This window comes from Cimex lectularius, unplaced genomic scaffold, assembly GCF_000648675.2.
Source record: "Cimex lectularius strain Harlan isolate CLEC.00 unplaced genomic scaffold, Clec_2.1 scaffold7, whole genome shotgun sequence".
Classification (NCBI taxonomy): Eukaryota; Metazoa; Arthropoda; class Insecta; order Hemiptera; family Cimicidae; genus Cimex; species Cimex lectularius.
Genome location: NW_019392731.1, coordinates 2,515,966 through 2,531,789, shown reverse-complemented (window position 1 = coordinate 2,531,789; position 15,824 = coordinate 2,515,966). Strand labels below are relative to the sequence as shown.

The window sequence follows — 15,824 nt, the reverse complement described above, 5'->3', positions numbered from 1 at the left end:
ATTTCAGAAAACTACTCCATTTAATATCCTTTTCAGTGCTTTTTAATTGCTTTTTGCAAAGATTAATAAATTGATGAAGGAAAGATAAAAACTGTGACTGACGGATTGGTAAGGTGGAAAGACTAAAAAAAAAAAAAATGAAAAACTTAAGGAAATTTTGAATTGTTTATCTTCAATAACATCAAAGTTGCAAAGAGGAAAATTTCTGACACATCTGAGCAATAGTTTATCACAAAGACCTGAATGTGCAGAATATTTCTATAATTCTCGAAAAAGAGGTCTGTGCAAACCTGAGTTCGTTTCTCCACTACATTAAACACTCGCCCCACGGGGTGAGCGGTGTCAGCGGTGTAAAACTCTTTTTGGCCTTTGTCCAGCGGCCCTGAGGGGGTGACTAATGGCCTTCGGGATATATTTGTTAATTGATTTCGAGAGTAATTGAGTTGTTGTAGGTATGACGGCGGAGGTGTTTTGCCTGGCTTGAGTCCAAGACAGCCTCTCATCAGGCATTGTACAACGCCCAATCGGAAATCGCTTAGCTCGCGCCGATATTGCACCACTTCCAGATAAAACGGCCACCCATCCCTTTTTAGGGCAGATTGCTTTTCCGCTAAGAGTTTCAAACCGTTTTACATTTTAATTTGCCGACGCTTTTTCTCATTTGCGCTTGCGGATTCTTGAAGACCCTCTTTCTTCATCGACAAGTTAACAGGTTTGTTCTGCTAAAGTAATCAATTAAAACGTTCTTTTCTTTGTTATTATAAACGGATGGAGTTCTTTTTCAAACAGAAAATGTTTACCTTGATAGTAATTTTTGATGCGGGTTAGTGAACCTTCAGCTTGGTATTCCATGCTTTTCGCTCTTTAGATAAAACTAACTTAAAATATAAGATCTTGGTTGGATGAAAATGTTAGTGTCACGACGGAATTTGAACCACAACCTTCGGCTAAATACACCACTGCTCTAACCACTTTAGCTGTCGTAATTTCGATCCAGTCGGACATCAACTCCCCATCTCCACTTAGCTTTCGAATTTTCCCACTTTTCGCCATTTTTCAATTGTCAGTTTCAGTGGTTTCGAAGCCCGCTCCTGACACTAAACTAAGTCAGTTTGAAATAATTAATGTGGTTAATTTGACCACTGCACATACATGGACTAATGATGTAAAGGTGATCGACCAGCGGTTATTCAACAATATATTTCGTTGGTTCAGGGATGTGGTCCAAAGAATGTTCTTGTGTTGAAACTACGCCAGGTTTTCGGTGTTTTATTTCACCCACCTCAGGGTGTATTGAAATATACATATAATATTTTATAATTGCTCGTCTGTGTAAGTGAAAATCAAAAATCAACATGGTTTTCCAACTTACAAATTCTCTGTCAGAGTTTAAAATTGTTTTTTTTTTTTTTTTTTTCTTTCAACGTGTATAGATATTTTTTCACTCTTTTTGTCATTTCTTTTACTAAGTACAATATGTGGTGTTTAGTGACCGTTAGCAAATGATTATGTGGAGATCGTGAGATGCGGTCTGGTGTGACATAGGCTTTAGAAAAATATTTTCTTTATTGTGTCAACGTTTCGATCTTTATTGAGATCATCTTCAGGGCCTGGGATTTATAAACATTGTTTAAATTTTACAAATACATACAGGATTTAAAAAAAAATGAATTAATACAATGCTGGAAGATTTTAGATAAAAAACTTAATTTATACAATGCTAGAAAAATTTAGATTAAAAAAGGAATGAATTTATACAATGCTAGAAAATTGTAGATATTAAAAAAATGAATTTATACAATGCGAGAACTTTTTTTACATTCAATCAAAGAATTCGTACTCATTCAAAGTGTTTTTTTTTTCAGTGTAGATGTGTCATTCTTGTGAGTCGTGTTGATAGTGCCACTGAGATATCACTGTTTTATGTCGGGATAGAAAGACATTTTTATATGAGGAGTCGGCTTCTTTGAGGTGAAAGGAACCGACAATGGGAAAAAACGTGGTTAATGGTTCGGCCTGATTATCCTTTCAGGAGACGGGGATAATTCAGGAAAGGAAAGCCAAATTAGACACAATACAAAGTATTAGACTATGTAGAAATTATTAATGTGTGGAATGTGATGATTAGGATTGTTTTATATGTTATATTATATGTTTTGTGTAATGTGCTGATGATATATATCAAATTCAATATCGATAACATATATCACCAGCACATCACAAAAACATATAATATAACATACAAAACAATCACACAATTGGTATTTTTCGCCTTGCTTAGTCTGGGCATCGTACTAAGCGCATCCGACTTCTTCATTTATTTTTGATCCATCTGTTAATTTTGTACGCCAACGGCGTTACCATATTGAAGAGCTCTTCTCTAAATATTTGTTTTGCACATGATGATAATTTTATTTCAGGATCGCAATAATTTAATTTTACTTTGATGTTTCCGTATTGATATCACTGTCAAAAATGGGTTGCTTTCTTCCACAGTGAGTTATATTTTAAAAATTTGACGCAAATTCGAAACTTAGTGTTAACAAAGGAGATGGGTTTTTTTGCCAGTACGCACTTCTTAAGTTTTTTACATTTAAGTAGCAAATATTAGTAAACAGCATGGGGTGGAAAGCCACTTTTACAATCAGACGGTCACTTAACATTTGACATCGAAAAGAAAATAATAAAAAAAATTTATAATCACAATAACACAACAATATTAATACTGAAAGTACAGTTTTCTTGTACTGAAATATACTGTATTTTACGGCATTCTACTCCAATTTAGATGCACTGACACGGACAAATAATTTTAATAGGACGAGCCACCCTGTGTAAAGATTGATCATATTGAAAAATAATATCAATTAAATCGAAATAATTGATTCCATAGCCTTGAAATCATATATATTACAATATTAAAATTGCGATCTGGCAGCATGAAACATAATGGTTCATTTCCAGATAAGAACTACAATACAAACAATAATGCGAAATAAATAGTGAATGTCTTTTTACTAGACTATAATTCTTCCTAATTTTTCTTCAGTTAACATACGAAACTTTTGCAGCAGTCTATAATCCTCCTTTTTCAAATGGGAGAAGCGCAATTATCAATAATTTTATTGTCGAACGTGTATAAACACAAGTGATACAGAAAATATAATTTCCTGTTAAATATACGATGGAGAGAACAGAACCATATAGACTCAGTGTAATAAACAAATAAAGAGTATTTATTTTTATACGTTATGTTTGATTTATCTGATTGATATTATTGTAGGATTTAGTCAAAAATGGTTTTATTTGCATTTTGACGAGTGGCTGAACTGGCAACAGCTTTAGCGAATGTTAATATTTATCTTTTATACTAAGTCAAATTAAACGTTTTATTATTTGTAATTCTAATAAAAAAGGCGACTGTGGTGATAAAAGTTTTATTTTGCTAAATACATCTTGTAGCGGACAATGTGTCTATTTACCCTGTTGTTTCATACTTTTTACCTAAATTAATAATTTTTACATACTTACTTGTTACGAGTCAGAAGATAGTTTTTTAAGAATTAAAACATGAAACAAATCTAGTCTTTCTTAACGAATAATTTTTATTTATCGCATGAGAGGTTTAACAAGAGAATGATGAATGAAAATGATAATTCAGAACTTTGCTAAATATGAATATAGCGTTTTTTCAGACCGAGGGGTTTTACAGTTCTAAGCTCTCTCAATTTTAATTAATCAACGAGTTTTTGTTTTGCTTAAATTTGATTTATATTTTGTTTACCAGGGTTGAGTTTACGGTTTATTAACCTGGTAGAACGAGCATTGGGGTTCACTGACGTGTGAAGGTTGAATATATCTCATCTTGGGACGAGGGAGGTCAAAAAGGAAAGCGAATCTACTTTTCGCCCTAATTTTAATTGCCACGGTGCCGTGATCACATTTTCACCGTTGGCCTAATTTCCCCGGTTCACAAGAAAAATTTATTCGTATTTAACAAATATTTTTCCTGCCGGCCGGCCAAAGAATTAATAGTAATTTTATGTTAATGAATGCTGAATCAGGAGATAATTTACTGCATTTAAGCCTTAGAAAGATACGTAGGTTTTTCACTTTTTATCACCCTTCTATGTGCCTTCTAAGTAAATTTTGCTTATTTTCACGGAGCAGTCATTAAGCTAAACCAACGATTCTGGCAGTTCTTGCATAACAAACGAACTGTGCGCCTTGAAAATAATGTGCAGTAAGAATTATCCCTTACATTTTATTCTTTCGGCTTTTTTCATACTCTCTCTATTTCTATCTTTCCTTTTTCGGTCTCTCTAGCTCTGGTTCTTCTCTTTTATTCTAGATCTACTTCCGAATCCTAATCAAAAAGCCTTATATTTCACAAAACTTTACTTGTGGGTTTATGATAGAAAAATATTTTAACTTTTCAGAATTACTAATTTGTCTAATGGTTTAAAAATTAAATTTTAAATTTCCCTATCAATTCTAGCGTTTTCTTTTGAACCGTTGTTTGAATTTGATACTTGCAAAATTTTCTTTGGAGTTCTTTCACTATAAAAAGAGTTAGGCTGTCAAAATTCTGAACTATTTGATAATTTAAAAGTTTAACAAATATGAATTTAAATTTAAAATATTGAAACCTATAATTTCAAGTACAATAGAATGAAATATCGAAATAGAACATATCCCGGGTTCGAATCCCGCTCGTGACACTGATTTTTATCTCAATCATCCCTTATGAAAGGTTGAAAGCTTGGCAGTTACATATAAAACAATCATTGATAACCACACCCCAAATACTATGCAACTACTAATATTTATTGGACATGATATGATTTTAACAGTTGTAGTATTGTACCAATTTTTATTATCATTATTATGTTTAACACATATTTTCGAGTAATTAATCACGATTTTTCATAATGAAAAATTTGTGCCACAGGCCTGTGATAAAAAATTTTCATTTCGAAAAATCGTATATAATTAATTGAATATATATGTTTATATTGCAGTATAATAATTAATTGGTTCAAAATATTTAATTACAATGAACGATGTGGCATCAGATTAAGTCTAAATATTGCTTTGATTAATTTTCTTTCCTTTGTAAATTTGCTTTAGATGTTTGAATAATCGATTTATAACTTTTGTTTGCTAATTGATCAGACTCGTTTATTTTACAACTCCCCCCCCCCCCCGATGATGGTTATGAAGTACATGAACTGAATGCAAATGTTATCGTTTGCTGCCTAATCTCAGAAAAGGCTCGGGTACGTTATCATGCGAAACTATTGAGTAAATGTAGCTCAAGTAAATTTAAGAAAAATAGATATTTGACGAATAGGGATGATAATTCTGGTACGCATGTCAATAAATACTAATAATTACAGCTTGTTGATTTTCATATAAATTTAATCATTATTAAGAATAAATTGTCCAATCTTGCCAATCATCATCAAATATAAATATATTTAGGGAATACAAAAGCAATATTCTTTTGACGTGTGCTATTAAGGTTTTATAAAACCAATCAATTTTTATCTGATAGAAATTTGATTAATTAATGTACTAAAGCAATTCATTTCTTTATAGTTAAAAAGGTTAGGTCAGATAAAACATCAAATATTTGATAGAACTATTCCCTTATGTTCTATCACGATCATGTTTCGAATCGGTGCATGTTTGATTAATGACCTTTTTAAGCAAAGTTTTGTTTGTTGATTGATCAACCCTGTCTGTTCCAGGACCCTCTAGCCAGTTACGACGTTAACAACCAAGACGAAGATCCGATGCCGAGGTACGATAGCCTGGATTCAAATCGGCACGGGACTAGATGTGCCGGTGAAGTTGCCGCCGTGGCCAACAATTCGATTTGTTCCCTGGGAATAGCTTACAGAGCCAGTGTGGGAGGTGAGTTTCATCCAGTTACCGTTTTTTACTTTTACTGTTTTAATAGTTCAAAAGAAAGAATTAATTAAATAACGAAGCTAAAGATTTATTTGAAAAACGATCTAACTGAAATCGTCTTAAGGTATTATTGTTCTGTTCAGATATACTAAGAACGAAGATAAGTCAACGACCTATAAAAAAATTGAAGAAGTAGGGTGCCAACTGGAAATTTTTAGGTCGTTAAAAATTATATAATTCTTAAATTAGTTTATATAAAATATATGCAATATACAATTTTATTGATTACTGGTTTGGCCTCGTACCGAATGCGACTACTGACCATAAATGAAGAAGAGTTTTATGGTTCCTTTCTTTTTATTATCGTGTGAACCTCCTATTAAATATTCACGCATTTGATCCGTGTTAAGTGTGTCATTGGGCTATTATAGTAGAAATATACGTAAACGACTGTTCTAAACTTAGTATCTGCTAAATGTGAAAACGTGTTAACTAAGATTATTCATGACTTTTCAAATTTCTATTACGTTCTTGTTTATAACTAATAACGTTAAATTGATATTTTTTCAACGCCAAAAATAAGTAAAAGGACAGAATTTCTAAATTATTTTATTTATTTAAAAGTGCTTTGATGTAAAGCGTTTGACGAAATTGAATTTTATCTACCTTTGACCAACTTTTTCTTCCTTCCTTTCTCAACCTAATTTGTTTTTTATTTTCTCATTATTTTGTGAACTTCTAAATTATGAGATACTAAGACGTGGTAATTAAAAACAAATTCTTAATGAGTTTTTTGCCGTTAAATTTGCAATCGTAGACACAAAAATATCAACAATTCTCATAGAACGATTACACCATTTAAATAAACACCATACCAACTAAAAAGAAAAAGGACGGACTATCACAAAGACAGACCGAAACAATATAATGTCAGCTTAATCCTTCAAAATTCCGATAGATAAAGATAACGCTACCTTATTCACTTCACCCCTCAAGACCTTTTAAAAGAGACTTGACTTCACAGAAATCGCGCAGACCCAGCAGTGAAGTTGGTGAAATGCAGAAATGCGTCTGACAGAACATCAGCATGAAGAAGATTGCTCGATGTTTCTCATCTAATTCAAGAGTTCGCTTTCATATCGGAAGAGAGATGGATGAAATTCTACTCGGCATTTGAACTATGTTAGATTGTTGAGTAGCGAAAATGGAACTCCTTTGTTCCGATTTTTGGAGGAAACAAGACTTTTTATTGTAAATTTGGTGCTTCAAGTTTTATAGTCCACCCATTTAATTAAAAAACCATTAAATTGAGCAAAAAAACACCCAAGTAATATTGGCTAGGAATCGCCTGGTGGTAACAGATTAAACATTACTTTCTCATCTAGCTAGGAAATAACACTAACTTTGTTATTTTAAATGAGAATCCGATATTTTTATTGTACAATTCGATTTAATTTTTAGCTTATTTTATGCCACTTTTACTAAAAGGAAAACTGTCGTAATTTCGACCATTTCTGAGTTATGCCCGCGTAAGTTTGTATGCTTTTAGTAGCAAGATGGTCCTCGTTTATTTCGAAAACGATTAGCATTAGAAAAATATTATTTATAATATTATAAAAATAATACATTATATTAGCTGTATAATATGTGTAAAGGTAAAAATTATTAATTGTATAAAAAATATAAATTGTATTGAATTATTTTGAGATTTTCTCTGTTAAAATGTATTTTTATTAAAGCAGTTCGGATATCAATCTGAGATGAAATAACAATTAATTAATATATCATCTAGAACCCTAATATATTCTGGCAATTCCCATCAATCACGTTCAAATTTAATCGATAGGAATATTATAAATAAAAAAACATAATAGTTTCGATTCGAAATCCCTGGGTTAAATTACAATAAGAGTGGGTTTTTTGAAAACTGGCTCAAAAGTTGAATAAAATTTGCGAATTAATGTAATATGAAAGAGCAAAACCATTTATAATAAGACGGATTCTTATTACTAAAAACAAGCAAAATTGGCATTGACTTTTACCTTTCCGTAATAAAAATATAAAATTAATTTTTTTTCTCTCGGTGAATTGTGAGCTATAAAATTGATCAATTTGCTGTTTTTATTATGTAACGTTGGTTAAACATTTTATATTACATACTTATTACATGGGGTTACGACCCTATTAAAAAATGATAACATTTTGTCTCTGAAATGTTACGATTTTTTAAATAATTTTTACCTGTTTATTATATTTTCTAAACAACAAAATATTCTTTTTCAATTTTTTATTGAACATTATTTTAGCTCAAATTTTAACATTAGCACTATCATATCGGATTTGCTTTTTCCTTCCTGCACAGATGCACAGTTCGTCGCTTTTTCAGGGCGACAGTCTTCCTTTCTATCTAAAAGTCTTATTTCTGTTTTTTTTTTTTTTTTTTTTTTTTTTTTTTCATTCCGCGATTCCATCTTCTATTTCCTTTTTTTTGCCTAGCACAATTTTGACCCGTTCATTTCTCCCTTTCTGACTCGCATTTCCTTTCTGAAAATTTTAATTATTTCTTCTTCAAAAGAAAGATTCAGGCTTTAAACTTAAACACATGGATTTTTTATTTTTTTAACCATATTGACACTACAATGATACAACCTGAAAAGTAAATTTTATATTTTTTTTCTTAATTATTTGTAACTTTTACGGAAAGAACTCAAGAGGTATATAACCTATCCAATTAAGATTCGATGGGCTATTCAATATTTCATCACCGGCCTACTCACACTCTAAATACATTCACTCTCAAAACACGCCAGGGTCACAAATCTATCAGTACTATATACAATAAAACGGCCCCGTTTCCTCGAAAATTCAGAACAGAGGACCTCAAGACTCACAGCCGTGTAAAAGGCACACTTCTCATATCGTAATGCTCTCTGCATGGAACCGAGAAATGAAACACTCAATTGAGTAGGAAAAATAATTAATCTTTCAATCCTCCGTACATGCCGGTTTTTAGGCCAAAAGTAAATTCGTGCCGGGCCTAGGATGTCTTATCCGTAGTTTGGTGTGTATAAACCTTCTATCTGTATTCAAGTCTATTGTTAACCGCCATGACATTCTAACGGTCAAATAACGAACTCAACAATGTAAGTCAGCGTCTCGTTGCAAAACCAACTTTGAATCAGAGTTTGGATTTGTGTCAGGTTGGAACAGTTTCAGTCTATTGCGTATTCGACTGACATATGTTTCCCATTTGGGGTTGCGATGTCTCGAGATAGGAGGAACACACCACCGCTCACAAGTGGTTCAGTGTTAATCATGTGAGGTTTGGTGTAGAAGCCACCTATCCTCAGTGTGTAGTGACTTTTCCCGCTTCCCCTTCAGAGGGTCAACTGGGTCAACATCTACGCACCGCAACTCTATATCCCTGTGTGAGGGGTCCCACCAGCGTCAGAACTACCGGATCCGCTCCGGCCGCGGTTTTGTTTATAGTAAAATTTCTAACCACCTTTTAAAGGAACCTTTCGGTAAAAGTAGCCTATAAAGACACCGCCGTACAACCAGACTTTTCTCTAAGTACCCGCCAGAGGCCTCACCTTTGGCCACTACGATGCCCACGCAGGATGCTAGCGCACTTGGAACTTGGAACACTTGCCCTACCGCGTAGTTTAGTTGGTTATGCACCCTCTCCCGTCTTTGCAAACAGGATCTGGTACTCTAACACCTCTGTGCTACGGATCAAGTACTTGCGGTCCGCCCACTGTCTCTGTACGCATTCGTGGGTCTCTGTAGGCATAGTCTTCGCATTCCCGCATGCTTCCTTCGTTCGATCATTCCATATGCACCCGGTCATATGCATAGGGACATAAGAATACAGCTAGTGCTTTAGAGAGATCGCCACGCTCTCAAGGCTACACCATTACTTTGTGCCTGGAAACCCTTTGAATCCAAGGGTTAGGAGAGGTCTGTAGGACCAGGATTGAGGAAAGGAATGCCCGAGATTGAAAGGCTCATCCTTTGAGATTGCACTCAGCGCCCCGGGCATGATGGTACGGTCCCTCTGGATGAGAGAGGCGACAATGATCGTTCAAAAGTAGTGTGCCTGCCCTGCATGCATATTCGGTGTAAACACTGTTCATTCTCAGGTCCCCTTCTCCACATAAATTTATTCAGGGGAAGAGGTGGTCAGTGTCTCCTCTATTCTTTGGGCAACGGTTATCCCCAGGGCTTCCCAAACTCCCCTTTCGGGTTTCGCTCGCTCCACCTCAGAAGTCCAACCGCCCCGATCTGAATTTGTTACGTCTTCACTAAATGAATAGGTTGCGATCCTCTTTTTGTTAGGTCTCCGAATAGGACTTAACAGTAGCCTACTACAATAACAAATTTGTTTTCAAAGATGGTTCTTACGGAACTATTAAGTATCTAATTTTATTCCGGAATGATGACGTACTCAGTACTCCACCTTTTCCTTTTCACGCTATGAACTCAGGCCAATAAAAAAAACCGCAAAACATAAAAAACATACATATGTAACAAGTACAACATTATAGTCCTGTTTCTTCAAAAATCGTAACAGGGGACTCAATAGTCGCTATTCAGTCACGAATAATTCTGATATTGGAAGGCATTCCTACTCACGCGCTATATAGAAACAACAATAACACCCTTTAATTGTGTGGGACACATGGAACAACATTTCTCTTCCTGACAAACAAATACACGGGCTACTTCGGTCAGTTTTGTCCATAAGGTGTGTTTAAGCTTCTCTAAACGGATGAAAATGATGACAGAAAACAAGACCGGGATTGGTCGGGGATCAGAAACGACCAATCTGGCACCCGTCAGACTACGAGATATCTTCCAGTATTTTTAATTTCCCCTCATTTATTCTTTATACCAGTAATATATCTACCAGTCTATTTACTACATACTCTCTCTCTCTCTCTCTCTCTCTCTCTCTCTCTCTCTCTCTCTCTCTCTCTCTCTCTCTCTCCTACACTTAAGTATATTTCTTTATATTTATCCTAATTCATTATAATTATTTTGTTTAAAACTACAGAAATTTAACTATTGACAATGTAATTATGAAATCAAACTTTTATTCTACAAGTTAGACAATTTAATTATAAAATCAAACTTTTTTTCTGCAAGTTAGTGTGTTCTTGTTAATAAGAATCGTTGAGAAACTTTAAGGGGGCTTATTTTGTTCTCAAGGAAAATATATGCCTATGATAAAATGTTAAATTTCGTTTAGAACTTAAGGCGGTATTTTTTTAAACTGGATATAATAAAATTGTACCGGTAGTTCAAATTCACTTTTCAATATTTATACTTTTATTCATCCAATTTTTTGTGAGTGGGTACTTTACAACCTATACACACACCAATTCTACAAGGTTTGAGACATTTCTTGTGATCAATTGAAAAGGGAACATGTTTGGAGGGCCATCAGTTACCGGGGAGCCCTAAGCGCGCAGTATTCAATATATCATATTCCAGACCTTATATTCTTCGAACCGTACGTTATTCATTAAAATTCGTTAAAATGTTTAATTTTGGAAAATGGGTAAACTGTAACAGGCGCAGAGTATCATAAAACAAACCAGTTTCCGAGAGTTTGTAGCCTAACCTTGTTAGTTGGAATGAAGTCGAGACACGAATGCCACTCCACTTATGTCCAACTGTTTCTAACGAGTCTGCTTCTCATTGTGCTAACTGATCCTCCTGCGATTGGAAGAGATAATTAGTTCGTTAACAGTTTTGTACTGGGCAAATATTACAATTTGTACTTTCAAATCTGCGTCAACCAAATCTAAATCCTTCCTTTTTGTGGCATGTACAAGAAAGAATTGAATCTATTGATTGTAGCGAGAAAAAACTAGACCAAATGATACATATGGTACCTTTTAATTCAGCAAAAGGTAGAATAAAATAATTCAAACGTTTTCACAAAAATCTTTCAAATTATTTGAATGATTTGATATCGATACAGCAAAACAATTTGTGCTTCGTGCTTCTGAAAAATAATGTAAATACCTATAAACTAATGATACATTACATCATTGTTAATACATAATAATACAAAAAATTATATATTATATTACTTAAATATCTAGTTTTTAAGATTATTAGAATTAGAAGATAATTTCAGAATTATATTATCATAATTTATAACAGATGAGTATAGATAATTCACGGCGCTCAAAGTATACAGTTGCGCACGACTCTGAAGCTTTACTGTACTGTATAATTACTTGAGTTTATAAAAATCACTCTTATTTTTTAAATATTTAAATCTAATTTTGACCCTTGTTTGTTTTGGTCAACAAAAATTTCACACGTGTTATCTCATTCTTAAATCGTACTTGACAGACCGATTCTGCTGTATCTATTAAGGTTGCTTTATAGCCTTATTTGGCGGGTGTTTATCAAGGAATCATCCTTGGCCAATTTCTACTTTCAAAATACGTACAGTGCCGATATTTCTTACAATGTTACTAGGCTGATGATAAGTACTTACACGTGATTTAGACCCCCTCTATAAACAGTCAACCAAGTAGTAAAAGTGTTGAAAGCTTAAGGTTTACAAAATAGATCATGAAACTAATTATACACTGATGGACAAAATTAACTTATCTCCTTAACAGTTTTAGAACAATATATAAATATTTGCCGAGTATACAAAATTTTATTTAAATTTATTTTATATTTGACTTTTTAATACTATTTTTTTCTCCCGTAGGTGTTAGGATGTTAGACGGAGAGGTGACTGACGCCGTCGAAGCCAGGTCTCTTTCCTTAAATCCTCAACACATCGACATATACTCGGCGTCCTGGGGACCGGACGACGACGGAAAGACCGTCGACGGGCCTGGAGAATTGGCCATGAGAGCATTCGTCGAAGGAGTAACCAAGGTTGGTAGAAAATAATACGCACAAAAAAAACTTCAAGCCGGGCAAATTCGAACTGGCAAAGTAGAAATCGAGCTGGTTTATGTAAAATTACTTCTGCACTTCCGCGTGGCAAGGCCCTCATTTATGAGTTATCACTCCACACTCTACGGGAGTGCCCTTGTATATTTATCAAATGGACCCTATTGTTCGTCGGAAGCTATTTTGACACGTCGGCCTGTGTTCTTGCTACTTTATGCACAGTTTAAGCCTAAGCAACCGTAATTTTATTGACGGTTACTGTCCTCTTATTTTTTGTCGCCTTTCACGTTACTTTTAGCAGTTAAACCTTAAAATAAACTTCAATTAATTAAGGTTTTTAGTTGAGATAAATTGAAATATATTAATTGGTCATGCGGACCACGAAAACTAGTGACTTAAAATAAATTTTTGCACCAATTTTAGATCGTTTCAACCAAATCTTTAAAATGACACTTCAGAATGGATAGATTAATAAATAGCAAGATTTTAAACAAAATTGTACCCCCTGCAATTTGACTTCAAGCAAAACCATTCTACAGTTTTAGAACTGGCTAGAATCATGATCTTTGTCAGCTTTAATAAGAACAAACACGTTGATATGGTCCTGATTGATGTTGAAAAAAGCTTTTGACTGCATTTGGCACAGGGGGCTACTCTATAAATTACAACTAAACATTTTCTAAATATCTCATACATCTCGTAGGCAACTTTTTAATAAATAGGTATTTTTATGTCAATGTCGATCAATCAAATTCAAGTACAGTTGGTGTTCCACAAGGTTCCGTCGTCGGCCCTACACTTTTTAACTTATTCCTTGCGGACATTTGTAAAATTACAAATAAAGTTGAACTTGCACTATTCGCTGATGATAAGGCATTAATAAAATGCCAGAAGTGACACTATAGCTAAAGATTTGAGTGAAGCGGCAAGTAAATGTTTCAATTATTTTAATAAATGGAAAATCCGTCCAAATAAAGTTAAAACCGAAGCTATACTTTTCACCAGAAGGAGACCTGATATTAATAATTTTGTCAAAATCAATAGCATATGATTGGGGATGGACGCGAATAGACATAGCATTGTGCATTATTCCGAGTATAACAACCCGTTTTTAACCAAACCTTGAGCTCTGTCTCCAAATGCAAAAAGAGTTCAATAGAATACATAAAATACATAATTGTAAATTATGAGCTTTATTTATTTATTTTTTTTTTACGAGGGTCCGCAACTGCAGAGGTCATATCAACCCTCGGGGTACCGGTGTTTTTTGAAAAAAAGCCCCTTTGTAAGTATCCAGCGGTCCTCCATTCGAACCCGGGACCTTTACCTTACAGTCATGAGCGCCGTGTCAACGCCCAAAACCGTTGCGGCCCCGTCGCCCCCCCCGTAACTATTTATTGTTAAATAATGCATCTACTTTTCTTGCATACGTAACTAAAATGAGTCCTTTTAAATATTTTACATGATCCAGGTCAAAAATTATGCTGGAAGATCAATATATATTATATATATGTATATTACACAGGGCGGGCGACCAGGACCCGAGGGGTTAAAAGCCTGAGTAGGCCCGTACCCCAAAGATCAATTTAAGTCACTGATAAAAATCGTAATGTTTGTAAGCACTCTGCAAATGTTTTTGTGAATTTTATCAGTGAGTGTTTTTTCTTTTCCAACTTTTCCCTTTGAACTGGTGATGCTTATATTTATACCTCTCATTACTATTATAAAATGTGTTAGGTGGTATAGGAAATGGTTTTGACCTGAGATTTTCTTTTAACTCTATGTCTAATAACACTTTTTGTTGAAAATTTTATTTTATGTTGCAAATAAAGGCTCATATTAGTATTATTATTAAAATGCAATACCTCATATTACAATTAACATCGGGGTATATGTTCACTTCGTTTTCAATTTGTGAAAATTAATCTTTTTTTTAAATTAATTAATTATATGGACAGATAACATTGTAATAAACAAGATTTATACCACAGTGACCCCAGGATAAGTTCCGTTTTGTTGATTCTAACAAAGCGTCAGGGAAAATTTGTAATTTAAAAAACACCTACATATATGAAAATTAAAGTAGAATGACGTTTGAAATCACACTTTATATTATTTTAGTTTTCACATAAATTTGATGTTTTCTTAATTCTTTATTATATATTCGGTTTTTACGAATAGAGTGGTCGGGGTGGTTACATAAAATACGACGTATTAGTGTTGATTCATGATTAATAAATTTTCGGTGGAATAAGATATTTAGAAATGTCTGAAATGTTTCTGTTATTTAGTTTTCTTGTTGTTTTTGTTTGTTTTGAACCGTAGTTACATTATATTTTGCTGTATCTCAAGCTTATCGTTTTTCCGTTCAACGCGTCCGTTTCATTTTCCCAACATAAGTGGTGATTCAGAGTAGATTGGGTCATATCATAGCATCCCCCCCGGGCCCATAATCATTATCGGGATGAGCTTTGTCCCCTTTTCCTCGTATCGCAATTTTTTTGAAACTCCTCGAGTTTTGAAGATATGGAAGTGAAATAATGCTTGAAACAAACTGAGCTTTAAAGGGAGCGTACAATAAGAACACTATTAAAAACGAATGGAGCGTCGTTGGGCCGGATCGGTCCATAGGTTGTCCCACAGAGGAGTTAAGTCGTCGCGTAGTCTTATTAGACTCAAAATAAGTCATCCTAGGTTGACAAATGGCTCTTACTTCGAGATCAAACTTGCGTTAGAGAAAGGTAACACGATGTCCCACGTATACGAGTGTTTCACTCCATGGCCGAAGTAAGTTTTTTGCACTTTACACATTTTCCTATAGCGAGTAGGAATGCCACTTGATGTGAGATTTTTGTTTGACCCGTCACTCGTCTGAGATGTGCTCTTTTGTATTATATGTTTGTATTTATCATCGTGTGAATAGAGGAGATGAGAGAACTAATGGCCGAATATTGAGTAAACTATCGACCTTCCTCAAT

At 34.0% G+C, this 15,824-nt stretch overlaps 1 protein-coding gene across 3 annotated transcripts in view; it reads left to right on the top strand.

The window, feature by feature from the left end:
- Positions 1-15,824, top strand: part of LOC106663869 (furin-like protease 1) — a 418,429-nt gene that overhangs the window by 382,469 nt on the left and 20,136 nt on the right. For all 3 annotated transcript variants that reach the window (XM_014389073.2, XM_014389074.2, XM_024226794.1), the window contains 2 exons: positions 5,754-5,919; positions 12,656-12,828. In XM_014389073.2, coding sequence (XP_014244559.1) covers positions 5,754-5,919; positions 12,656-12,828 — 339 coding nt within the window. The remainder of the gene's footprint in view (positions 1-5,753; positions 5,920-12,655; positions 12,829-15,824) is intronic.